The sequence below is a fragment of the Ranitomeya variabilis genome, chromosome 4 (genome assembly GCF_051348905.1).
Source record: "Ranitomeya variabilis isolate aRanVar5 chromosome 4, aRanVar5.hap1, whole genome shotgun sequence".
NCBI lineage: Eukaryota > Metazoa > Chordata > Amphibia > Anura > Dendrobatidae > Ranitomeya > Ranitomeya variabilis.
Window position 1 is genome coordinate 682,548,177 of NC_135235.1, and position 22,113 is coordinate 682,570,289.

Consider the following 22,113-nt stretch of genomic DNA (forward strand, 5'->3'; position numbering starts at 1 on the left):
TGCAGTGCTTTGGAACAGGAGGCTAGGATTAGGGCAAGTGATATCTAAGGGGGGATTGTGATGGAAATATATATATCATGTAGATCTCACTTGCATGTATACTCCTTTATAATCATATATACACTATAATCAATTGCTTAAAATGGCTGACATAAACTGATATAAGCCAGACAGACTGTTCGGGAATTTCCAGCAGAAAGCGGAACAGCACCAGATGTATTAAGTGATGATCAGATGTCTCAACTTTGTCCTAGATGCAGAAAGATGCAGAGAGCTACATTTAAGTTGCTTAATCAGCATCCATATGTGCATTAATCACAATATTCCATATACAGTCATATGAAAAAGTTTGGGCTCCCCTATTAATTTTAAGCTTAATGTTTTATAAAAATTGTTTTTTTTGCAACAGCTATTTCAGTTTCATATATCTAATAACTGTTGGACACAGTAATGTTTCTGCCTTGAAATGAGGTTTATTGTACTAACAGAAAATGTGCAATCTGCATTCAAACAAAATTTGACAGGTGCATAAGTATGGGCACCCTTATCATTTTCTTGTTTTAAATACTCCTACCTACTTTTTACTGACTTACTAAAGCACTTTTTTTGGTTTTGTAACCTCATTGAGCTTTGAACTTCATAGCTAGGTGTATGCAATCATGAGAAAAGCTACTTAAAGTGGCCACTTGCAAGTTGTTCTCCTGTTTGAATCTTCTCTGAAGAGTGGCATCATGGGCTCCTCAAAACAACTGTCAAATGATCTGAAAACAAAGACTATTCAACATAGTTGTTCAGGGGAAGGATACAAAAAGCTGTCTCAGAGATTTAACCTGTCAATTTCCACTGTGAGGAACATAGTAAGGAAATGGAAGAACACAGGTACAGTTCTTGTTAAGGCCAGAAGTGGCAGGCCAAGAAAAATATCAGAAAGGCAGAGAAGAAGAATGATGAGATCAGTCAAGGACAATCCTCAGACCATCTCCAGAGAGCTGCAGCATCAATTTGCTGCAGATGGTGTCACTATGCATCGGTCAACTATACAACGCACTGTGTTTTTTTGCCACCATGCATAACGCCTTTTTGTATTACCAAACAACTCAATCTTGGTTTCATGAGTCCACAGGACCTTCTTCCAAAAAGAAATTGGCTTCTCCAAATGTGCTTTTGCATACCTCAGCCGACTGTTTGTGGCGTGCTTGCAGAAACTGCTTCTTTCGCATCACTCTCCCATACAGCTTCTCCTTGTGCAAAGTGCGTTGTATAGTTGACTGATGCACAGTGACACCATCTGCAGCAAGTTGATGCTGCAGATCTCTGGAGGTGGCCTGAGGATTGTCCTTGACTGATCTCACCATTCTTCTTCTCTGCCTTTCTGATGTTTTTCTTGGCCTGCCACTTCTGGCCTTAACAAGCACTGTACCTGTGTTCTTCCATTTCCTTACTATGTTCCTCACAGTGGAAATTGACAGGTTAAACCTCTGAGACAGCTTTTTGTATCCTTCCCCTGAACAACCATGTTGAATAATTTTTGTTTTCAGATCAGCTGACAGTTGTTTTGAGGAGCCCATGATGCCACTCTTCAGAGGAGATTCAAACAGGAGAACAACTTGCAAGTGGCCACTTTAAGTAGCTTTTGTCATGATTGCATACACCTAGCTATGAAGTTCAAAGCTCAATGAGGTTACAAAACCAAAAAAAGTGCTTTAGTAAGTCAGTAAAAAGTAGGTAGAAGTATTTAAAACAAGAAAATGATAAGGGTGCCCATACTTATGCACCTGTCAAATTTTGTTTGAATGCAGATTGCACATTTTCTGTTAGTACAATAAACCTCATTTCAAGGCAGAAACATTAATGTGTCCAACAGTTATTAGATATATTAAACTGAAATAGCTGTTGCAAAAAAAAACAATTATAAAACATTAAGCTTAAGATTAATAGGGGTGCCCAAACTTGTTCATGACTGTATATTTAGATAACCAATAACAGAGGAGTTAGACAAGATGGTAATTAACTAACCACCCCTAACCACCTCTTTTCTATATGCAATTATAAATCCATGTATGTACAATAAATTATCAGTATTGATGGAATGTTTTTCTGTCACAATGGTGTACAGTCCAGTCTTGATTAGCGCTCAAAATACTCAGTCTTATTGGGAACGGCCGCAGCACACACAGGGATAGATTTATCCAAACCAAATTTCCATAACATCAGAATGTTGACCTTTTGATGTTCTGTCAGGGGATATACTTCAAATAGGCTGCAGAGCCTTTCTTTAGAGTCACTCAGCGTGTAGGACTCCCCTGAATATTGTGGCAGCCAGGCCACTCCCAGTATATAGGGCATGGATAGCAGCATTATAGGAGCTGTTACTGCGGCAAGGTCCTGCTGGTTTGCAGGAACTGCGGGCACCGTGGGGCCTGGTGGCATCATGGGGCCTGCAGTTGCGTCCATCGCTGGGCCTGGGGCATCATGGGGCCTGCGACCGCCGCCAGATCTCCTCCCGGGTCAGACATGTCCCTTCCCCTGTGCTAACCTTGCAGAGGCCTGACGTCTCTCCACCGAAGTCTGCAGTGGTTCCTCTCGCACTGGGTAAGGCACTCCTCCTGGTCCTCCTTCTGGGGCTTCCGGTGTCCTCCCTTGCGGCTCTTCTGTACGGCGCCCACTTCCTCTTCGCGCTCTTTTGCATGCTCCGCCCACAAAGGTACACCTCCTTCTTCCCTTCGCACTCCACGGGGTGCGGCAATGGCGGCTTACAGGCAAATTGTCACAGCCTCTGGCACACAGTACCTGGCGATGCCAGGGCACAAATCCTGTTCGTGACGCCAAGTTGAGTCGCTCGCCAGGGCCTGGGGATACTCGGTACCGGGTCTGGTTGCAATTAAAGGGGTGGTAATGGTGGCAGCGACCTGGTCTGTGGCCCTGGGCGCCAAGTAAAAGGGGGAAGGTCTTTAAAGGGTTTGAATAAAGTTTGCGTTCACGACGCCACCTGTGGTTCTCGGTCAGCGGTGACTGACACTGCTTAAAGGGGTCCTCTGGGGTGATGTTACTGCAGCAAAGATGGTCATGCTTCCCACAGGTGAAGTGGGGTTCCCAGGGCTCTCAATGTAGTGCGCCAGGATGGTATGTTGCCGGTAAATAAACGGAGGACACAGAGTTGCAGTCTTTAATTGGTTTACTGGTTGTAGTCAGCCTCAGTCCAGGGTACCGGCAACAGGTGTTGATGGAGTCCAGGCAGCCTGAAAACAAGTGGGAATCCCTTTGCCAGGTCAGTATAGGAGCCTTCCAGGGCCGGCTCCAGGTTTTTGAGGGCCCCGGGCGAAAGAGTCTCAGTGGGCCCCCCTCTTTAACACATGCCACAATTCATGATGCAGAGATACAGCAGAGAAATATAGCACAGGCCATGTAGCGTATAGCACAGCCCACGTAGTATATAACACAGCCACATAGTATATTGCACAGCCCACGTAGTACTGTATATAGCACAGACACGTAGTATATTGCCCAGCCACGTAGTATATAGCACAGCCGCGTAGTATATAGCACAGCCGCGTAGTATATAGCACAGCCGCGTAGTATATAGCACAGCCGCGTAGTATATAGCACAGACGCATAGTATATTGCCCAGCCATGTAATATATTGCACAGCCACATAGTATATTGCACAGGCACATAATATATTGCACAGCCACTTAATATATTGCCCGGCCACATAGTATATAGCACAGCCACGTAGTATATAACACAGGCAGCCCAGGCACGTACGTAGTATATAATACAGGCAGCCCACGCAGTATATAACACAGCCTGAGCCCACGCAGTATATAACACACACAGCCCACGCAGACGCAGTATATAGCACAGCTCACGCAGTATGTAGCACAGACTGCCAGATCCATCATTACAAACAGGCAGGTCAGGCCGCACAGATGAGGCATCTAGTCATGGCCGCCCACCTCTTTACAGTGTGTTTTTTTCTCTTTGCAGTTGCATGGCCAGTGCTATGTTAATAGCGCCCCCTACGACATCAGGGTCACAGCAATGCTGGAACTTGGATCTCCCCTGGAGATGATTCAGCTCCTGCAAACCCCCTGGGAGGAGAGATTTAAAGTGAAGGCAAACAGTAGTGATTGTTCCAGTGGCCATGCATGGAAGGTGATAGTACCCATCCAAACAGGGGGGACTGCATGCAGCACATTGCACCTCTGCCCAATGCAATCTGCCTCCAGCTGTGCAATAGTTAATAAGGCAAGGAAAAGGGATTACCATAGAGGTCTGTGCTAACAGCCTGCAATGTCCCCTCTGCAGGACACAGGTACTGGGGCCGGGGCTGCTATTTACGATTCACAGCTCAGATCTGTGTTTGTGTAAGTGGCCTGTAAACAGGTCAGAGGTCACGGGAAAGCCATTATACTGTAAGATGCAGAGGGCAGAAAAGGAATTTTTATGGCACCACATTCCTCCTATTAACTTATGACACCTGACTACTGCTCCTGCTCCGCTCGTCTTTCTGCTTGCCGCTGTCCCTGTGTCTGCGCTGCCGCTGGATGCCTGGACCTGTCCTGGACGCGTGGATGACAGCAGCTGGATCTCTTCTCTGAGCTCTTAGGAATCTGACGAGCTCTCACATCTGGAAGTGACAGGAGAGAGCGACCGCCGGCCCGGATTCACGGTGATGGCGGCGCCAGTGGTGACTGGTGAGTATTGCAGGCGCAGCTGTGTGAAACTCAGTCCCAGCAGCAGGCCCGGCCCGGAAGTGACTCTGGCTGCATCGTATCCATGGTGACGGAGGGCCCGACTCCCGGAGGTGAGTATTCCGGCTGCAGCTGCGCACCGTAAATGGGCCCCCCCCCGTCTCGCCAGGGCCCCGGCACTTGCCCGGGTACGCCGGGTGCTGACGCCGGCCCTGGAGCCTTCCACTATGCGCTGGTTTCTAGTCCCTGCTGACTGTGGCTTTCTGGCAAGGTCCTGGTTTACTCATTGTCCTGGGACAGTCCCTGCATGGTAGGCAACTTGAGCTGTTCCCTTGGGATCTCTGTACATGGTGACTCCGGGCTCTAGATGTTGCTGTACCTGAGGTGTAATGTGAGCAGGTCACTTTCAGCTTCCTGACCTCCGGTTCTGCTGTGGGACTTGTAGTTCCACACAGCCTAGGGATCCCAGTGCCAGGTTTCTGTGCCCTGCTTAGAGGGGCCCAATCACAGCCCTCCTCTAGCTCTTAAGTTCCTCTCCTTCACTGTCTGCTATCAACTGTTCTAACTCCTCCTCCAGACCAGGATGTATATCCAGGGAAGCCACCCTTAAACCAGGTTTAGAGCTCCCCCTTCTGGCCAGGAGTCAGAAAGTGTTGCATGTAAGATTACCTATCAAAGGAAGCCCTCATGTCTCCAGGCATGGCATTACCCTCCCCGAGAGGAAGGCAGCACCACTGTGGTACCCAAACTCCTGGGGTGCCACATAAGGCCCTCATTTCTTTAAATGTGAACACTCCTTTATGGGTGTCCATCTACTGCATTGTGTGTAGTGGAAGAACTGTAGGTCCCTATTATACTATTTCTACTGTGGTGAAATAAATGTCACTTTGGTAGTGTATGCCAATAATTTTTGTAAAAGTGAACACTCCTGGCTGGGTCTCCTTCAGCGTGTTGCCTGTAGTAGGCCTCCGAGACCGTCAGGCTTCCACTTCCTTGGACTCAACTACCCGTGTTATTATCCTTAAATTTATCTGACAATGGTAGTCTACAAAACTGATATTAGGGTATCAGGGCTTACAGCAAAGGGGGCCTACACCAATCGCTCACCCACCTCATCTTACTGTGACGTTCAATTGAGATCTGTAAATGTTGTCCCAGACCCCGATACCTCATGCCTGGCTGATTGCTGCAGTTCCATGCTGCAATTTGTACTGTTGGTGAATTGAGGCAACTTTCCTGGTGTCTGTCCCTCATTTGATGTGTTTTGGCAGCATTTGGGGTCATTCTAAGGTGTTGTGCATGTGTTTGTTTTGCCTTCCATTGACGTGAATGGCGTTCGATTATGTTTGGCGAATAATGCAAATTTGGAGAACATAATCCAAACCGAACATTGAAATATTCGCTCATCTCTAGTTGTTGTGACGTTGCAATCACCAGTACATTATGCCCAGCTCATGCTTCTGGAGACATGCCCCAGTAAGTAAGGTGGGCTCTCGTCGCTTCAGAAATGCCAAATATGTGGACGCTATATGTGCATTAGGTACACTGTGGGGCTCAGAAGGGAGGAGGGCATTTGGATTTGGGAGCGCAGAATTTGCTGAATTTCTTTTTCCAGAAGCAAGGAGCTATTTCACTTTTCCAGTGCCTCTGTACTACCAGCAACATGGAAGCCTCCTATATTTCCATTAACAGATGACAGACCTGAGTGGGGATTTGCTTTTTTGTGGATTGATTTGAAGCTTTTATTGGGAACATTTTACATAAAGTTTGGGATCACATTTATCCAGCCCTCTATGCTGAGTGCTTACTTTGGGGTTTCCATCTAAATCTCGGAGCGATGTGATTCAGATGAAACCCCCATGGGATCCATTCAGTATAATGAGGCAGCAGAGTTATTCTGGACTCCGTCTGGCCTCTGTTCAGCATTGTCCTTACTTTCAAAGGTGCACAAAACTGTGCCCGACAGCACTTTTATGCAATCCTAAAAAGACGGACACCGCTGGTCCACAGTGCCTCCATCTGCCTCACTTTAAGGAATATTCCGCCTGGGTTCGGTCTGAATCACATATTTCAGAGATTTACATTGGTGTAAGCACTCAGCACAGAGCGCAGGATAAAGGTGAGCCTATCCTCACTGCGATCTTTTTGGGACAGAATGAACAAAACAGCAGGTGAAAAATAGTTTTTATTTATTTTTAACAAAGTTCCTCGTGCGGTATAAGTGATTAGACGACTTTGTTCTTCGGTTCAGTGCGATTACAGTGATACCAGATTTACATAGTTTTTTTTTGTTTGGCTGCTGTCACACACTAAAAAACGCTTATTATTGCAAGAACTAGTTTTTGCTTCACCATAATTTGAAAGCTAAAATTTTTCCATATTTCGGCCCACAAAGTGATGTGTGGGCTTTTTTTTGCAGAACGAGTTGATTTTTTATTTAGTACCATTATCAGACACATGGCAGTGTTTGATTGCATTCTATTCTGATTTTTGGGAGGCAGAATGAACAAAAATCAGCAATTCAGGATTTTTTGTTTTGTTATGTCATTCCACATGTGGTAAAATTGATAAGGCAGTTTTATTCTTCGGGTCAGTACGATTACAGGAATACCACAGTTTTATCTTTGTTACGTTTTGGCTCTTTCGCGCAAAAACTATTTTATAGAAAAAATTATTATTTTTGGATTGCTTTATTTTGAGAGCTATAACCTCTTTATTTTTTCTGCTGATGGAGCTGTATGATGGCTTGTTTTTTTGTGGGCAAGATGACGTTTTCTGCTGTACCATGTTTATTTTTATTTGTCTTTTTGATCGCGTTTTATTCCATTTTTTGTTCGACAGTAAAATGGTAAAGCATTGTTTTTTGCCTTGTTTTTTGTTATTTTATGGTGTTCACTAAAGGGTTTAACTAGTGAGACAGTTTCATAGGTGTGGCCATTCTAGATGCGACAATGCCAAATATGTGTACTTTTATTGCTTATATATTTTTTTTAATGCAAATATTTATTCATGGGTACAATATTTTTCTTTTTCTATTTTTTTTATATATTTTTACAATATTTTTTAAACTTGTTTTCATAACTTTTTTTTACTTTGTCGCACTACAGGAATTTCATTTTTTTCATGCTGATTGCTTGTATAGCATGGGGATGCAGGAGCTATGCAAACTGTCAGCGCTGCACTGACAGACCAAGTTGCCGATTATGCTCTGAGCATGATTAAGCAACTTTGCTAGCTCTGGTGACCCGGATGTCATCGTGACAACATTGGGTCACCATGGCAATGATCGGGACACTGCAATTAAGTTGTGGGGTCTTCGCTCCAAGGGCAGAGGGTATGTCTTCCCTATGCCTGCTCCCGAAATGCTGTGATCGAGTTTGATCACATCACTTAGGGGATTAAAGTACTGGGAGCGGTGCGGGACCAGTCCTTGCACTGAGTGTTGGGTGTCAGCTGTCAGAATCAGCTGACTCCCGGTGTTGATTGCGCCCACAGCCCGTGTGAGCGCAAATTTGCCAAGACGTATCCATAGGTCCCAGGTCAATATGGGCCAGGTCACAGGGATGTATGGATAAGTTCAAGGTGGGAAAGTGGTTAACAAAGACAAACATGAGGAATGACAAGGGATTGCCTTAATAGTGGACAACCACTTTAAGAAAATACAATTATTGGTTAAAACTTTCCCAGCATTCTGAACATGGAAAAGGCTTCTCCCCTGTGTGACTACTCTGATGTTTATTAAGAGTTAATTTCCGTGTAAAACATTTTCCTCATTAATCACATGAAAAAGGCTTCTCTCCTGTGTGAACTATTTTGTGACTAACATCTGATTTCTGGTTAAAGCATTTCCCACATTCTAAATATGAAATGCCTTCTCCCCTGTGTGAGTTCTCTGGTGACTAAGAAGATTTGATTTATTCATGAAAAAGTCTTCTTCTTTGTGTGAGTTCTCTGGTGGCCATCCAGATGCGCTTTTCGGTTAAAACATTTCCCACATTCTGTACAGGAAAAAGGCTTCTCCCCTGTGTGAGTTCTCTGGTGTCTAACAAGATTACATTTATGGTTAAAATATTTCCCACATTCTGAACAGGAAAAATGCTTCTGCCCTGTGTGGGTTCTCTGGTGCTTAACCAAATCTGATTTCTGGTTAAAACATTTCCCACATTCTGAACAGGAAAAAGGCTTCTCCCCTGTGTGGGTTCGCTGGTGATTAACAAAACTTGATTTCTGGTTAAAACACATCCCACATTCTGAACAGCAAAATGATTTCTCCCCTGTGTGAGTTCTCTGGTGCTGAACAAAATTTGATTTCTGGTTAAAACATTTCCCACATTCTGAACAGGAAAAAGGCTTCTCCCCTGTGTGAGTTCTCTGGTGTCTAACAAAATTACATTTATGGTTAAAATATTTCCCACATTCTGAACAGGAAAAAGGCTTCTCCCCTGTGTGAGTTCTTTGGTGATTAACAAAACTTGATTTCTGGTTAAAAGACTTCCCACATTCTGAACAGGAAAAAGGTTTCTCCCCTGTGTGAGTTCTCTGGTGATTAATAAAACTTGATTTCTGGTTAAAACATTTCCCACATTCTGAACAGGAAAAAGGTTTCTCCCCTGTGTGAGTTCTTTGGTGTCTAACAAGATTACATTTATGGTTAAAATATTTCCCACATTCTGAACAGGAAAAATGCTTCTCCCCTGTGTGGGTTCTCTGGTGCTTAACCAAATCTGATTTCTGGTTAAAACACTTCCCACATTCTGAACAGAAAAAAGGTTTCTCCCCTGTGTGAGTTCTCTGGTGATTAATAAAATTTGATTTCTGGTAAAAACATTTCCCACATTCTGAACAGGAAAAAGGCTTCTCCCCTGTGTGAGTTCTCTGGTGTCTAATAAGATTACATTTATGGTTAAAATATTTCCCACACTTGGAACAAGAAAACCTTTTCTCCGTTGTGTGAGTTTTTTGATGTTTAAGTAATGAATTTTTGAGGAGTAAACTATTTCCATACTCTGAATGTGAAAATGACTTATTTTCTTTAGGAGCAGATTGTTTTTTAATGCTTATTTTGTGACTTTCATTTTCCTTAGTAGTCAGTAATAAATCAGAAGAAAGGACCTGTTTCAAAGGATCAGATGACAGATCATTCCTTTGATGGGATGATGGTATATTTGAAGTGATGGCAATCACTTCAGTTGCATTCTGTGGGATTTCAAGATCATCTGATTTAAGAATTGAAGATGTCAGCTGTCCTTCTGATCTCCTGGTACAGTTTTCTGCTAATAAAAAAAAACAATTATTTTTGTATAAAATATCCTTGAATTTTATATTTTGGAACATTTCTACTTAAACTGACTGTACAAATGGCTAGTTATGTAAAAATATTGAATGATTGACCAATACAATGACAGTTCACAGTCTAATAGAAAAACTAGGAGGATGAACCAGTTGAGCATGGTTAATAAATAAATAATAATGATAATTTTATATAGCACCAACATATTCCGCAGCACTTTATAGAGGGGATTTGTACAGACAATAGACATTACAGCGTAACAAAAACACAGTTCAAAATAGATACCAAGAGGAGTGAGGGACCAGCTCGCAAGCTTACAATCTGGTTCAACTGTTTGTTGATTCTGCCTCCCAAATATGGAATAAAAAAACACCAAAGATTTTATGCATGGAGAAAAAAGGTACTCCAGCATAGAAAAATATAAAACTTTGTCTTTAATAGAAAAAAATTAAAAAAAAGGCACAATACAGACAACATATAGATCCCAGATAGCTACCTACCAATGTATTTGACACTCTGCTCTTAATCATCAACCATGATTAAGACCGGAGTGTCGAAACGCGTCGGTTGGTAGATCTCTGGGATCTATATGTTGTCCGTATTGTATCTGTCTTTATGAATTTTTTCCATTAAAGACGAAGTTTTATATTTTTCTACGCTGGAGTACCTTTTTTCTTCATTCTATGGAACTTGAAAGCCCAAGCGGCTCCGTGCGTGGAACTCATTCTTGGAAAGAAACTGCAAATGGTGAGCTGACTTTTCCCGTTCCGTATCGCTTTTATCACACATAAAGATTTTATGTAGGTTTAAATTATACCAAGAAAAACTTCTCATTTAAAAAAAAACAAGTCCCCACTCAGGTCCATCATCTGTCAGAGGAAATAGCAGGTGTCCACATAATTAGTGGCTCAAAGGCTCTCGAAATGCAATATGGCTTCCATAAACCAATCCAGCAAAATCTGCACTTTCAAAGTCAAATCTCCCCCTCTCTTATGAGCCTTGCAGGGTGCCCAAACCACATTTAGCATCCATGTATTTGGCATCACTATAATGAGAAGAACCCACTTAGTTACAATGTGCGTGTCTCCTGGAGCACAATCTGGGCACTATATGCTGGGCAATAAAATGGCATGTTTGTAATTTTCACTCTCCAACATCCACTGCGAGCTAATTTCCGCAAAGTGCATGTGGAGTCAAAATAGTTACTACTTCTATAGATTAATTTACTGAGGGTTATAATTTCCAAAATGGACTCACTTTATGAGGATTTCTACTCCTCTGGATTTCTGCCATTTTGTCATATTAGGTCTTCCACAAATGGTGTGTCCCATTTTCTCTGGTATCTGCTCCCGTGAAGTCTACTTCTGTCACCAGGCAACATCTTATTCATTCTGCAGTCAGCACTGGTGATGGAGGAGACGCTAGAAACAGAAGCTCTGGGCGGCACAGGCACTGTTCAGCGGCTAAGATTAGGGTGCCTGGGACCAGTAGTACTGTCCAGTCTGGTAGCATGGGTGTGTGTGCTGTCCAGCTGAAGTTATTTGCTCCCTGCTTCAGCCAATTGGAAAGCACCACACCCTACTAAACTTTGAAGCATACTACCAAAGCTGTCAGATACAGCCTTGGCCTCCTCTGGTTCTGTCCTCGGTGCTCAGCTCCCAGCTTGTGTATTTGCTTCCTGTTATGTACCCGGCTCGTGTACTGACTACTCTTGCATCTAATTTTTTATTTTCACTCCTTTACTGGTTCTGACACAACTATCTATTCTTCTTGCTATTTCCCACCACAAAACAGCAGGAAACACCATGGCCCAGGCGTCTTAAAGTAAGAAGGGTTAAAGGGTCATGACTGAGCAAGACAATCCCTTGGATCTGGAAAACAGAGTAGATAGTGGCAAGCCTCTTCATGGTAGCCATTTTTTGAGCTGCCAGGTGACCAGGAACAATGTCCCCAATAAATTTTGTCTTCAAACTATTCCAGCAAAATTTGTAATCATATAGCTTAATGGCGCTCTTTCCCTTCTTAACCCTGCCATGTGCCCAGACGGTAGTGTACAACTGTACATAGTGTATTGTCATATTCAAGAGAAGTTGGAAAATAATTTGTAATGTCAATTTGTTTCCTATTATCTTTTTTGAAGAATTTCATAGTTATCACCACATAAAGTGACACACATCAGATTTGAAAAATGGGGTCTGATTAGGAAGACAAAACTGTCTGCGGGAATTAGTTAAATCAGAGTATTTTGGACACTAACTACTGTAGTCGAAACCTGAAGATTGATCATTTCAGTAAATTTATTATTGTCTAACTTAACAATATTCATTATTAAAAAATGAGTAACTAGTGGTGAAACCTCTCTGGGGTAATTAAGGTATGGGGCTCAGTGAATCTTGGCAATCTAAACTATCGTAAGGGCAAAATGAGTTTTAAGAAGAAATATTAGACATTTAAAGAGAACTTTTTATAATAGTACAGAGCTGAGGGATCTTAAATTTAGATCTCGGGCATTTGGAAGACTTGGGCAATAGAGACCCTTTTTTAACCACTTCATGACCTTGGGATTTTTAGTTTTTCCGTGTTTGTTTTTTGCTCCCCTCCTTCCCAGAGCCATAACTTTTTTATTTTTCCATCAATATGGCCATGTGAGGGCTTATTTTTTGTGGTATAAGATGTACTTTTGAACAACATCATTGGTTTAGCATGTCAAGTACTAGAAAACGGGAAAAAAATTCCAAGTGCGGTGAAATTGCAAAAAAAGTGCAATCCCACACTTGTTTTTTGTTTGGCTTTTTTGCTAGGTTCACTAAATGCTAAAACTGACCTGATATTATGATTTTCCAGGTCATTACGAGTTCGTAGACACTGAATATGACTAGGTTACGTTTTATCTAAGTGGTGAAAAAAAATTCCAAACTTTGCTAAAAAAAAAAAAAATATATATAGCGCCATTTTTCGATACCCGTAGTGTCTTCATTTTTAATGATCTGGGGTTGGTTGAGGGCTTATTTTTTGCACTCCAAGCTGGTGTTTTTATTGATACCACATTTGTGCAGATACGTTTTTTTTATCGCCAGTTATTGCATTTTAATGCAATGTCGCGGCGACCAAAAAACTTAATTCTGGCGTTTCAAATTTTTTTTCTCGCTGCGTCGTCTAGCGATCAGGTTATTTCCTTTTTTTTTTTTATTGATAGATCGGGCGATTCTGAACACGGCAATACCAAATATGTGTAGGTTTGATTTTTTTTTAATTGTTTTATTTTGAATGGGGCGAAAAGGGGGTGATTTAAACTTTTATATTTTTTTATTTTTTCCACATTTTTTTTTACTTTTTTTTTTCACTTTTGCCATGTCTCAATAGCCTCCATGGGAGGCTAGAAGCTGGCACAACTCGATCGGCTATGCTACATAGCAGCGATCATCAGATCGCTGCTATGCAGCAGAAATGCAGGTGTGCTATGAGCGCCGACCACGGGGTGGCGCTCACAGCTAGTGGGAATCAGTAACCATAGAGGTCTCAAGGACCTCTATGGTTACAATGCAGAAGCATCGCTGACCCCCGATCATGTGACGGGGGTCGGCGATGCGCGCATTTCCGGCCGGAAGCGGTAGTTAAATGCCGCATTAAACAGCGGCATTTAACTAGTTAATAGCAGTGGGTGAATCACCCACCGCTATTGCGGGCACATATCAGCTGTTCAAAACAGCTGACATGTGCCGGCTTTGTTGCGGGCTCACCGCTGGAGCCCTGCATCAAAGCGGGGCTTCTGACCTCGGAAGTACTATCCCGTCCGAGGTCAGAAAGAGGTTAAAGACTACCAGGGAGTTACAGACTCACATAAGTGAGGCAGGCCAGTCTCACCACAATCCAACTATCATACAAAATGAAGAACTGTAAACCAATCGACAAAGAATAAATAATATGTTACATCCCCAACAACATTAAACTGGATTTGCACTCATTTATGATGGACAATTGGAGCTACTATGAGTCCAGATCAGAAGAGTAGAGAAAGTATTAGTGCTCCCGATTCAGGAGAGATTGTGCAGTAATCTGAATTACTTAGGATTGAAAACATAATGTAATTTATGATGTGGAGTGAATCCATGAAACCAGGACTTGAGCCATGCCAACACATCTATTGCAGGCATGAAAGAATATGTATTACAGGGACATAAATTTGATCAATGCACTGGCACTACCACTGCGTGCCAGTGTTATGAAGCTGCATATGCTGATGCACCTGCTTGCCCTCATTCGTAATGTGTAGAAATGCAGTAAATACATACCTCCCAACTTTTGAAGATGGGAAAGAGGGACAAAGATTGCGGCACGCAAAGCGCGGTGCGGCAAATTTTAGGCCACGCCTCTGACCACACCCATTCATAATTAGTCACACCCATATCCACGTCCCAACCACACCCATTCATAATTAGTCACACCCATATCCACGTCCCAACCACACCCATTTAGCACTGCTGAACATCACACTGTTTCATATACAATAATTATAAACAAAAAAATATGGCCACACAGTGCCCCATACTGTATAATGGCCACACATGATGCTCCATACTGTATGATAACCACACATGACGCTCCATACTGTATAATGAACACACATGATGCTCCATAATGTATAATGGCCGCACATGATGCTCCATACTGTATAATGGCCGCACATGATGCTCCATACTGTATAATGGCCACACAGTGCTCCATACTGTATAATGGCCACACAGTGCTCCATACTGCATAATGACCACACATGATGCTCCATACTGTATAATGACTGCACATGATGCTCCATACTGTATACTGGCTGCACATGATGCTCCATACTGTATACTGGCTGCACATGAAGCTCCATACTGTATAATGACCGCACATGATGCTCCATACTGTATAATGACCGCACATGATGCTCCATACTGTATAATGACTGCACATGATGCTCCATACTGTATAATGACTGCACATGATGCTCCATACTGTATACTGGCTGCACATGATGCTCCATACTGTATAATGACCACACATGATGCTCCATACTGTATAATGACCGCACATGATGCTCCATACTGTATAATGACTGCACATGATGCTCCATACTGTATACTGGCTGCACATGATGCTCCATACTGTATAATGACTGCACATGATGCTCCATACTGTATAATGACTGCACATGATGCTCCATACTGTATACTGGCTGCACATGATGCTCCATACTGTATAATGGCCACACAGTTCTCCATACTGTATAATGATCCCACATGATGCTTAATACTGTATAATGACCCCCCCTCCTGTATGCATGGCTCATATTCCCCCCCTCCTGTATGTATGGCCCATATTTCCCACCCCCCGTATGCATGGCTCATATTCCCCCCCTCCTGTATGCATGGCCCATATTCCCCCTGTATGCATGGCTCATATCCCCTCCCCCGTATGCACGGCTCATATTCCCCCCCCCTGTATGCATGGCTCATATTCCCCCCTGTATGCATGGCTCATATTCCCCCCCCCCCTCCTGTATGCATGGCTCATATTCCCCCCCCCCCTCCTGTATGCATGGCTCATATTTCCCCCACCTGTATGCATGGCTCATCTCCCAACCCCCACCCCCCGCTCCCCCCCCACTCCCATCATGAATGGCGCGGCTTACCATCCTCCTTCATCCCCCCCTACCGTGTCCCCCGTCCCTCATACTTACCTGTTCCTCACCGCGCGGCCATCCCTCTCGCTCTGTCCTGACTTCCGGCTCAGCACCTTCTTCCTGGGTGAGCGGTCAGGAGCGCTCATTCAGGAGCACTGCAGAAGCCGAGACCATCGCTGGAGCAGGGTGAGTATCGTCTTCACGGAGGGTGGGCGGGAGGCGGGCGGGGTCGGTCGTGAGGTGACCCAGCTTTTATAAAAAAAAAAAAACAGCCACAAACCTTGCTCAGGTGCCATCCCCTGCATTGTCCCCGCCCTAGGCACGTAGTGCGGGACAACTAATGTCCCGCCCGGGATCGCGGGGCTGACTGTCAAAATCAGGACAGTCCCGCGGGATCCGGGACGGTTGGGAGGTATGAGTAAATATATACAGTAGATATGCGCCACATACAGAAATGACACTGATATATGAATTACTGAACGTCTACATGTATGGCTGGGTAGAGTAGTCTGGGGCACATGTTCACTTGATCAAATCGATGATGAAGCCGTACCATGTCTTGGATTTGTACTATGGTGGATGATGCAGAGTCAGCAGCGTTCCAGCCGGCTGCGTTGATCCTGCCACCTTATTGAAAAGGAAGAAGCTGACACCCTATGGGTGCTTTCACATTAGAGTCGTACGACGCACGTCGCAAAGCGTCGTTTTGGAGAAAAAACGCATCCTGCAAAATTGCCTTCAGGATGCGTTTTTTTCTCCATACACTTGCATTAGCGACAAATTGCGACGGATTGACACACATTGCATCCATCGTGCGACAGATGCGTTGTGTTGTGGCGGACCGTCGGCACAATAAAGTTACATGTAACGTTTTTTTGTGCGTCGTGTCTGCTATTTCCGACCGCGCATGCGCGGCAGGAACTCCACCCCCTCCTCCCCGGACATTACAATGGGGCAGCGGATGCGTTGTAAAACTGCATCTGCTGCCCCCGTTGTGTTTTTTTTTCACAGTATGCATCGGTATGTCGGCACGTCGCATTGCGACGTGCGTCGTACGACGCTAGTGTGAAAGTAGCCTATGTCTGCGTGATGTCACTACACTGCTCTCTTCTATTGCAAAAAAGAAGGGATCCCTGACGAAGGATACCGAAGCCTCAGGAACACGTTGGATAATATCACTATTTTTTGCAATAGTCGAGAGCCCGCAATGTAGTGACTTTATGCAGACACAGGGCGGCAGCTCTTTCCTTTTCAAGCAGGTGTCAGGATCAACACAGCCTGCTGGAACGCTGCTGACTCTGCATCATCCAACATAGTACAAATCCAGGACAGAGTATGTCGCCATCATCGATTTGATCATCTCCTTAAACATAAGTGTGCCTTTGACTACTCTACCCAGCCATACACAAAGACGTTTAGTAATTCATATATCAGTGTCATTTAGTGTACTTAGCTCATATCTATAGTATTTTTTAAAAGGGGTTGTCCAGTACTAGGACAAGCATTTCTTAAACTAAATGTTTGCCCGACAAAATAATAAAGCTTATACTCATCAGCCATGCTGGCTCCGTTCCAGCACTCGCTGCACCGGGACTGTGATGTGGTGGAATGACAAATCAGCGCTGGCGTCACTGTCTCCACTTTTGGACAAACTGAACATGAAGAGGAAGTCCGTGATGAGCTGCAGCTCTGTCTTCCTTTTCATGTTCAGTTTATCCGAAGGTGGAGACAGTGACGCCAGCGCTGATTGGGTGCCGGTGTCACTTGTCACAACACCGTATCACAGTAGACAATCCCTTTAAATGTATATTACAGCCATCAATCATGCACAGTTTAGAGATATATCATGGCACAGGTGTAATGTGTTTTAGGCTAGGTTCACATTGTGTTAATAGCAGCCCGTTCAACACATGCGTTAACGGGCTGCTGTTAACGCAAGTGCCAATATGTCGTTGCGCTAGTGCAGATAGAGCTAGCAGATGCAGCACGCTCCCCAGGGTCCGTCACTCAATGACGGCACATCGCTAGCGCACTCCCATTGTGGAAATGCGCTAGCGATGCGTCCAACATAGGACTTAATGGCGGCATTAACGGACTGCGTTACACCGCGTTATGCCACGGTGTAATGTAGTCCGTCTAACGGACGCCTCTAACGTAGTGTGAACCCAGCCTTAGGCAGTTTATCACAATCCTGTTTCAAGTTAGTCCGTTTTAAAAAAAAATAAATAAATTGAAAACTCAGGATAGGGGAAATTCTGTTGTTATTGTACAGAAATTCACACTTGGCCTTCACTGCACACTTAATGTTGTCGATCATAAAAGCGAAGTTTGGCCAAAAAGACTGGACCTGGTCTCGTAGGGACCATATGAGCACATTCAGCAGCACAGAAGGGAGAGAAGGTAGATTCATCCAATAAGATATCAGGGATCTAGGAAGCCAACAGCATCATTACCCCCCGCTTTCTCTTAGGCTACTTTCACACTAGCGTTAACTGCAATACGTCGCAAATGCGTCGTTTTTGCGAAACGCCGCATCCAGCAAAAGTTTTTGCTGGATACGTTGTTTCGTCATAGAGTAACATTAGCGACGCATTTGCGACGCATTTGCGACGCATTTCCAAACGGTGAATGCGTTTGGCGGCGTTTGGGCGTATGGTAGCGGTCCGTCGGGAAAACAAAACGCTACATGTAACGTTTTTTGCTCCCGACGGTCCGCTTTTTCCGACTGCGCATGCGCAGTCGGAACTCCGCCCCCACCTCCCCGCACATCCCCGCACCTCACAATGGGGCAGCGGATGCGTGGAAAATATGCATCCGCTGCCCCCGTTGTGCGGCGGAGACCACACTAGCGTCGGGAACGTCGGCCCGACGCGCAGCGACGGGTTGTTCCCGACGCTAGTGTGAAAGTAGCCTTACAGGCCCAGCATAATGTTTTTGTTCAAGTGATTTTCTAACTTGTTAGCACATTCTACATATGCTGCCATTTGGCTTTGTACTTTACTGATCTGGGCAGGTAACGGTCAGCGTCTTCTAATCTCAGGGGGTAGGTCGATCCTCCATTTGATAAGTTCTATAAAAAAAAGCCTTCAATGCCCAAAGTCATTAGAACAGTTTTGGGTGGAGGAGAATGTTGTGGTCTAGAGGCAAAATGGTGATCACACGATTGTAATATGGTCAGACTACACCACCGATAAAGCAGCCACAGCCGGTGAGTGAGAAGAATCTGTGACTTCTCTACATTTAGTGGTTACTACTCACCTGGGTAGTCATATGTAGGAGTTTCCTCTTTACACCACTCATCACCCCTCACATATGTCTCTGTAGTATTAATATGGGTCAGATCTTCACCCTGAAACAAATATTGTAACAGTCACAGACAGATGGAGAAGTCACATCTATGATCAGCTCTAATCCTGCCATCTCCACCGTTCTCATTACATAAGTATAAAACATAGAATACTGGTGGATAAAACAAGACTGAGCACAAGACCTTCACAGCCGTCTACACATCATAGGGGAGATCTCATGACACCTTCTCTCCATCTACCTGATGATCCTGATGAGCATTGGGATCTTCCTGTTTACATTCCGGTGTAAGAAGACGACGGGGACATCTCTCTGGTGTTGTCCTCTTAATGGATAGAGCTGAAGGAAACACATAAAAGGACTGAATTAATTCTATACATACAGATAATTATAGGCCATGTGTATTTAGTCCTGTCTATTACCTGGTGATGTGAGGGGCTGGGGAACCTCCATCATGACGTCCTTGTACACATCATTGTGTCCTTCTAAATACTCCCACTCCTCCATGGAGAAATAGACAGCGACATCCTGACACCTTATAGGAACCTGACACATACAATGATACCGTCATCTCCCTGATCCCTCCATATTGTTACTATATAATGTCCCAGCATTCCCAGCAGTGTCACCTCTCCAGTCAGCAACTCAATCATCTTGTAGGTGAGTTCTAGGATCTTCTGGTCATTGACGTCCTCATGTATCAGGGGGTGAGGTGGAGGCCCCTTGATTGGGCTCAGGGGTCTTCCCCATCCCTCAGACACAGGGTCCTGACAGCGCTCACTAGAGGTCTTCTTCACTACTGTGTAATCCTGGTTATGGAGAGACACATTAATAAATCTCACTACAGACATTTCCAGAGTCCTCACCTCTCCAGTTCTGTCCATCTGTTATTCCCATAGATAAGAATGATGTAATGTGACATCATCAGAATCTCTCACCTCTCCAGTAAGCCGGAAGAGGATCTCTAGGGTGAGGTGTAAAATCCTCTCCGCCATCTTGTCTCTGTCCATATCCATCTTTGATGGGTAAATCAGGTAAATTCTATTCTATAGAAGATCTTCACTGAGAGGATCTGATATTGTAGAGACCTGAATGAGAAGAAGATGAGACGATGTTTCCAGGATTCTTCTTGTGGGAATTGGCTGTGATTTCCCCTGTGCAATATATTTCTAGTATTAATGCACCAGTAATGGGGAATCTCCAGCACCTACCTCCACCCGCAGAGCCGCACTCCACATATATGGCTGCTCTGTGCACAGGACCTGTGATGAGGTCACAGGAGGGGAGGAGTCAGGGGTCACATGATCAGGGCCCTCAGGGAATGATATCTGCAGTGCAGACCCTACATGGAAACTTCTCCTCAGTCAGTGACATTCCCGCCATTATTCCCCCTCACTACTGGCACAATTACCCCGCGCCGCCTTTTCTACACAGTGTTATGTGTGGAATGTAACGTGGGATTTCTCTGGAGACAAATAGACCCCACACATGAGGGAATTATCACCAGTTACCGGACGTCTACTATATGGCGATATATGATTGTGCTATTGACTTCACACCCGGAGCTAAAATGACAAACTCTCAGGTTTAACCCCTTCCAGGGAGGGTGGACCTCACAGACTGTATTCAGAGTCCGGCTAAGGGCGCATTCACATCAGTGTATTATAAATCGCTCTGATATTCATCCCGGATATTAGACGAGTGTCATGCGAGTGCGGGATGTTTTTTTCTCCTACTTTCTGTATACAATGCGCTTCTAACATCATCTGTTACTTACTATAAAGCTCCATGTAATGTAAAGCTGTTTACAGAACTAAGAAAGCAATCTTATATACAGGACTAAGAAAGCAATCTTATATACAGGACTAAGAAGCAATCTTATATACAGAACTAAGAAAGCAATGTTATATACAGAACTAAGAAAGCAATCTTATATACAGGACTAAGAAAGCAATCTTATATACAGGACTAAGAAAGCAATCTTATATATAGAACTAAGAGAACAATGTTATATACAGGACTAAGAAAGCAATCTTATATACAGAACTAAGAAAGCAATCTAATATACAGAACTAAGAGAGCAATATTATATACAGGACTAAGAAAGCAATCTTATATACAGAACTAAGAAAGCAATCTTATATACAGGACTAAGAAAGCAATCTTATATATAGAACTAAGAAAGCAATCTTATATACATAACTAAGAAAGCAATCTTATATACAGAACTAAGAAAGCAATCTAATATACAGAACTAAGAGAGCAATATTATATACAGGACTAAGAAAGCAATCTTATATACAGAACTAAGAAAGCAATCTTATATACAGGACTAAGAAAGCAATCTTATATATAGAACTAAGAAAGCAATCTTATATACATAACTAAGAAAGCAATCTTATATACAGAACTAAGAAAGCAATCTTATATACAGGACTAAGAGAGCAATCTTATATACAGGACTAAGAGAACAATCTTATACACAGGACTAAGAAAGCAATCTTATATACAGGACTAAGAAAGCAATCTCATATACAGAACTAAGAAAGCAATCTTATATACAGGACTAAGTGAGCAATATTATATACAGAACTAAGAAAGCAATCTTATATACAGGACTAAGAGAGCAATCTTATACACAGGACTAAGAAAGCAATCTCATATACAGGACTAAGAAAGCAATCTCATATACAGAACTAAGAAAGCAATCTTATATACAGAACTAAGAAAGCAATCTCATATACAGGACTAAGAAAGCAATCTTATATACAGGACTAAGAAAGCAATCTCATATACAGAACTAAGAAAGCAATCTTATATACAGAACTTAGAAAGCAATCTTATATACAGGACTAAGAGAGCAATCTTATATACAGAACTAAGAAAGCAATCTTATATACAGGACTAAGAAAGCAATCTTATATACAGAACTAAGAAAGTAATCTTATATACAGAACTAAGAAAGCAATCTTATATACAGAACTAAGAAAGCAATCTCATATACAGAACTAAGAAAGCAATCTTATATACAGAACTAAGAAAGCAATCTTATATACAGAACTAAGAGAGCAATCTTATATACAGAACTAAGAAAGCAATCTTATACACAGGACTAAGAAAGCAATCTCATATACAGAACTAAGAAAGCAATCTGATATACA

At 43.3% G+C, this 22,113-nt stretch overlaps 1 protein-coding gene across 2 annotated transcripts; it reads right to left on the reverse strand.

Moving 5' to 3' along the window:
* Positions 1–6,173: 6,173 nt before the first annotated feature.
* On the reverse strand, positions 6,174–20,174 carry LOC143766390 (uncharacterized). Of its 2 annotated transcripts, none has more exons than XM_077254042.1 (6): positions 19,891–20,174; positions 19,582–19,761; positions 19,375–19,498; positions 19,194–19,291; positions 18,905–18,995; positions 6,174–9,964 (listed from the first exon to the last, which is right to left on the reverse strand). In XM_077254042.1, the coding sequence occupies exons 1-6, from the start codon at positions 19,966–19,968 to the stop codon at positions 8,613–8,615; spliced, it is 1,923 nt and encodes a 640-aa protein (XP_077110157.1). In that variant the 5' UTR covers positions 19,969–20,174; the 3' UTR covers positions 6,174–8,612. The 2 variants fall into 2 exon arrangements, with proteins under 2 accessions (XP_077110157.1, XP_077110156.1); XM_077254041.1 differs by having other exon boundaries at positions 6,174–9,967.
* Between the last annotated feature and the right edge of the window lie 1,939 nt (positions 20,175–22,113).

Coding starts and splice junctions, on each gene's coding strand:
- LOC143766390 (XM_077254041.1), bottom strand. CDS start 19,968: ATGGATATGGACAGAGACAAGATGGCGGAGAGGATTTTACACCTCACC. Junction 19,762..19,890: donor TCTTCCGGCTTACTGGAGAG/GTGAGAGATTCT, acceptor CTCCATAACCAG/GATTACACAGTAGTGAAGAA. Junction 19,499..19,581: donor TTGAGTTGCTGACTGGAGAG/GTGACACTGCTG, acceptor TGTATGTGTCAG/GTTCCTATAAGGTGTCAGGA.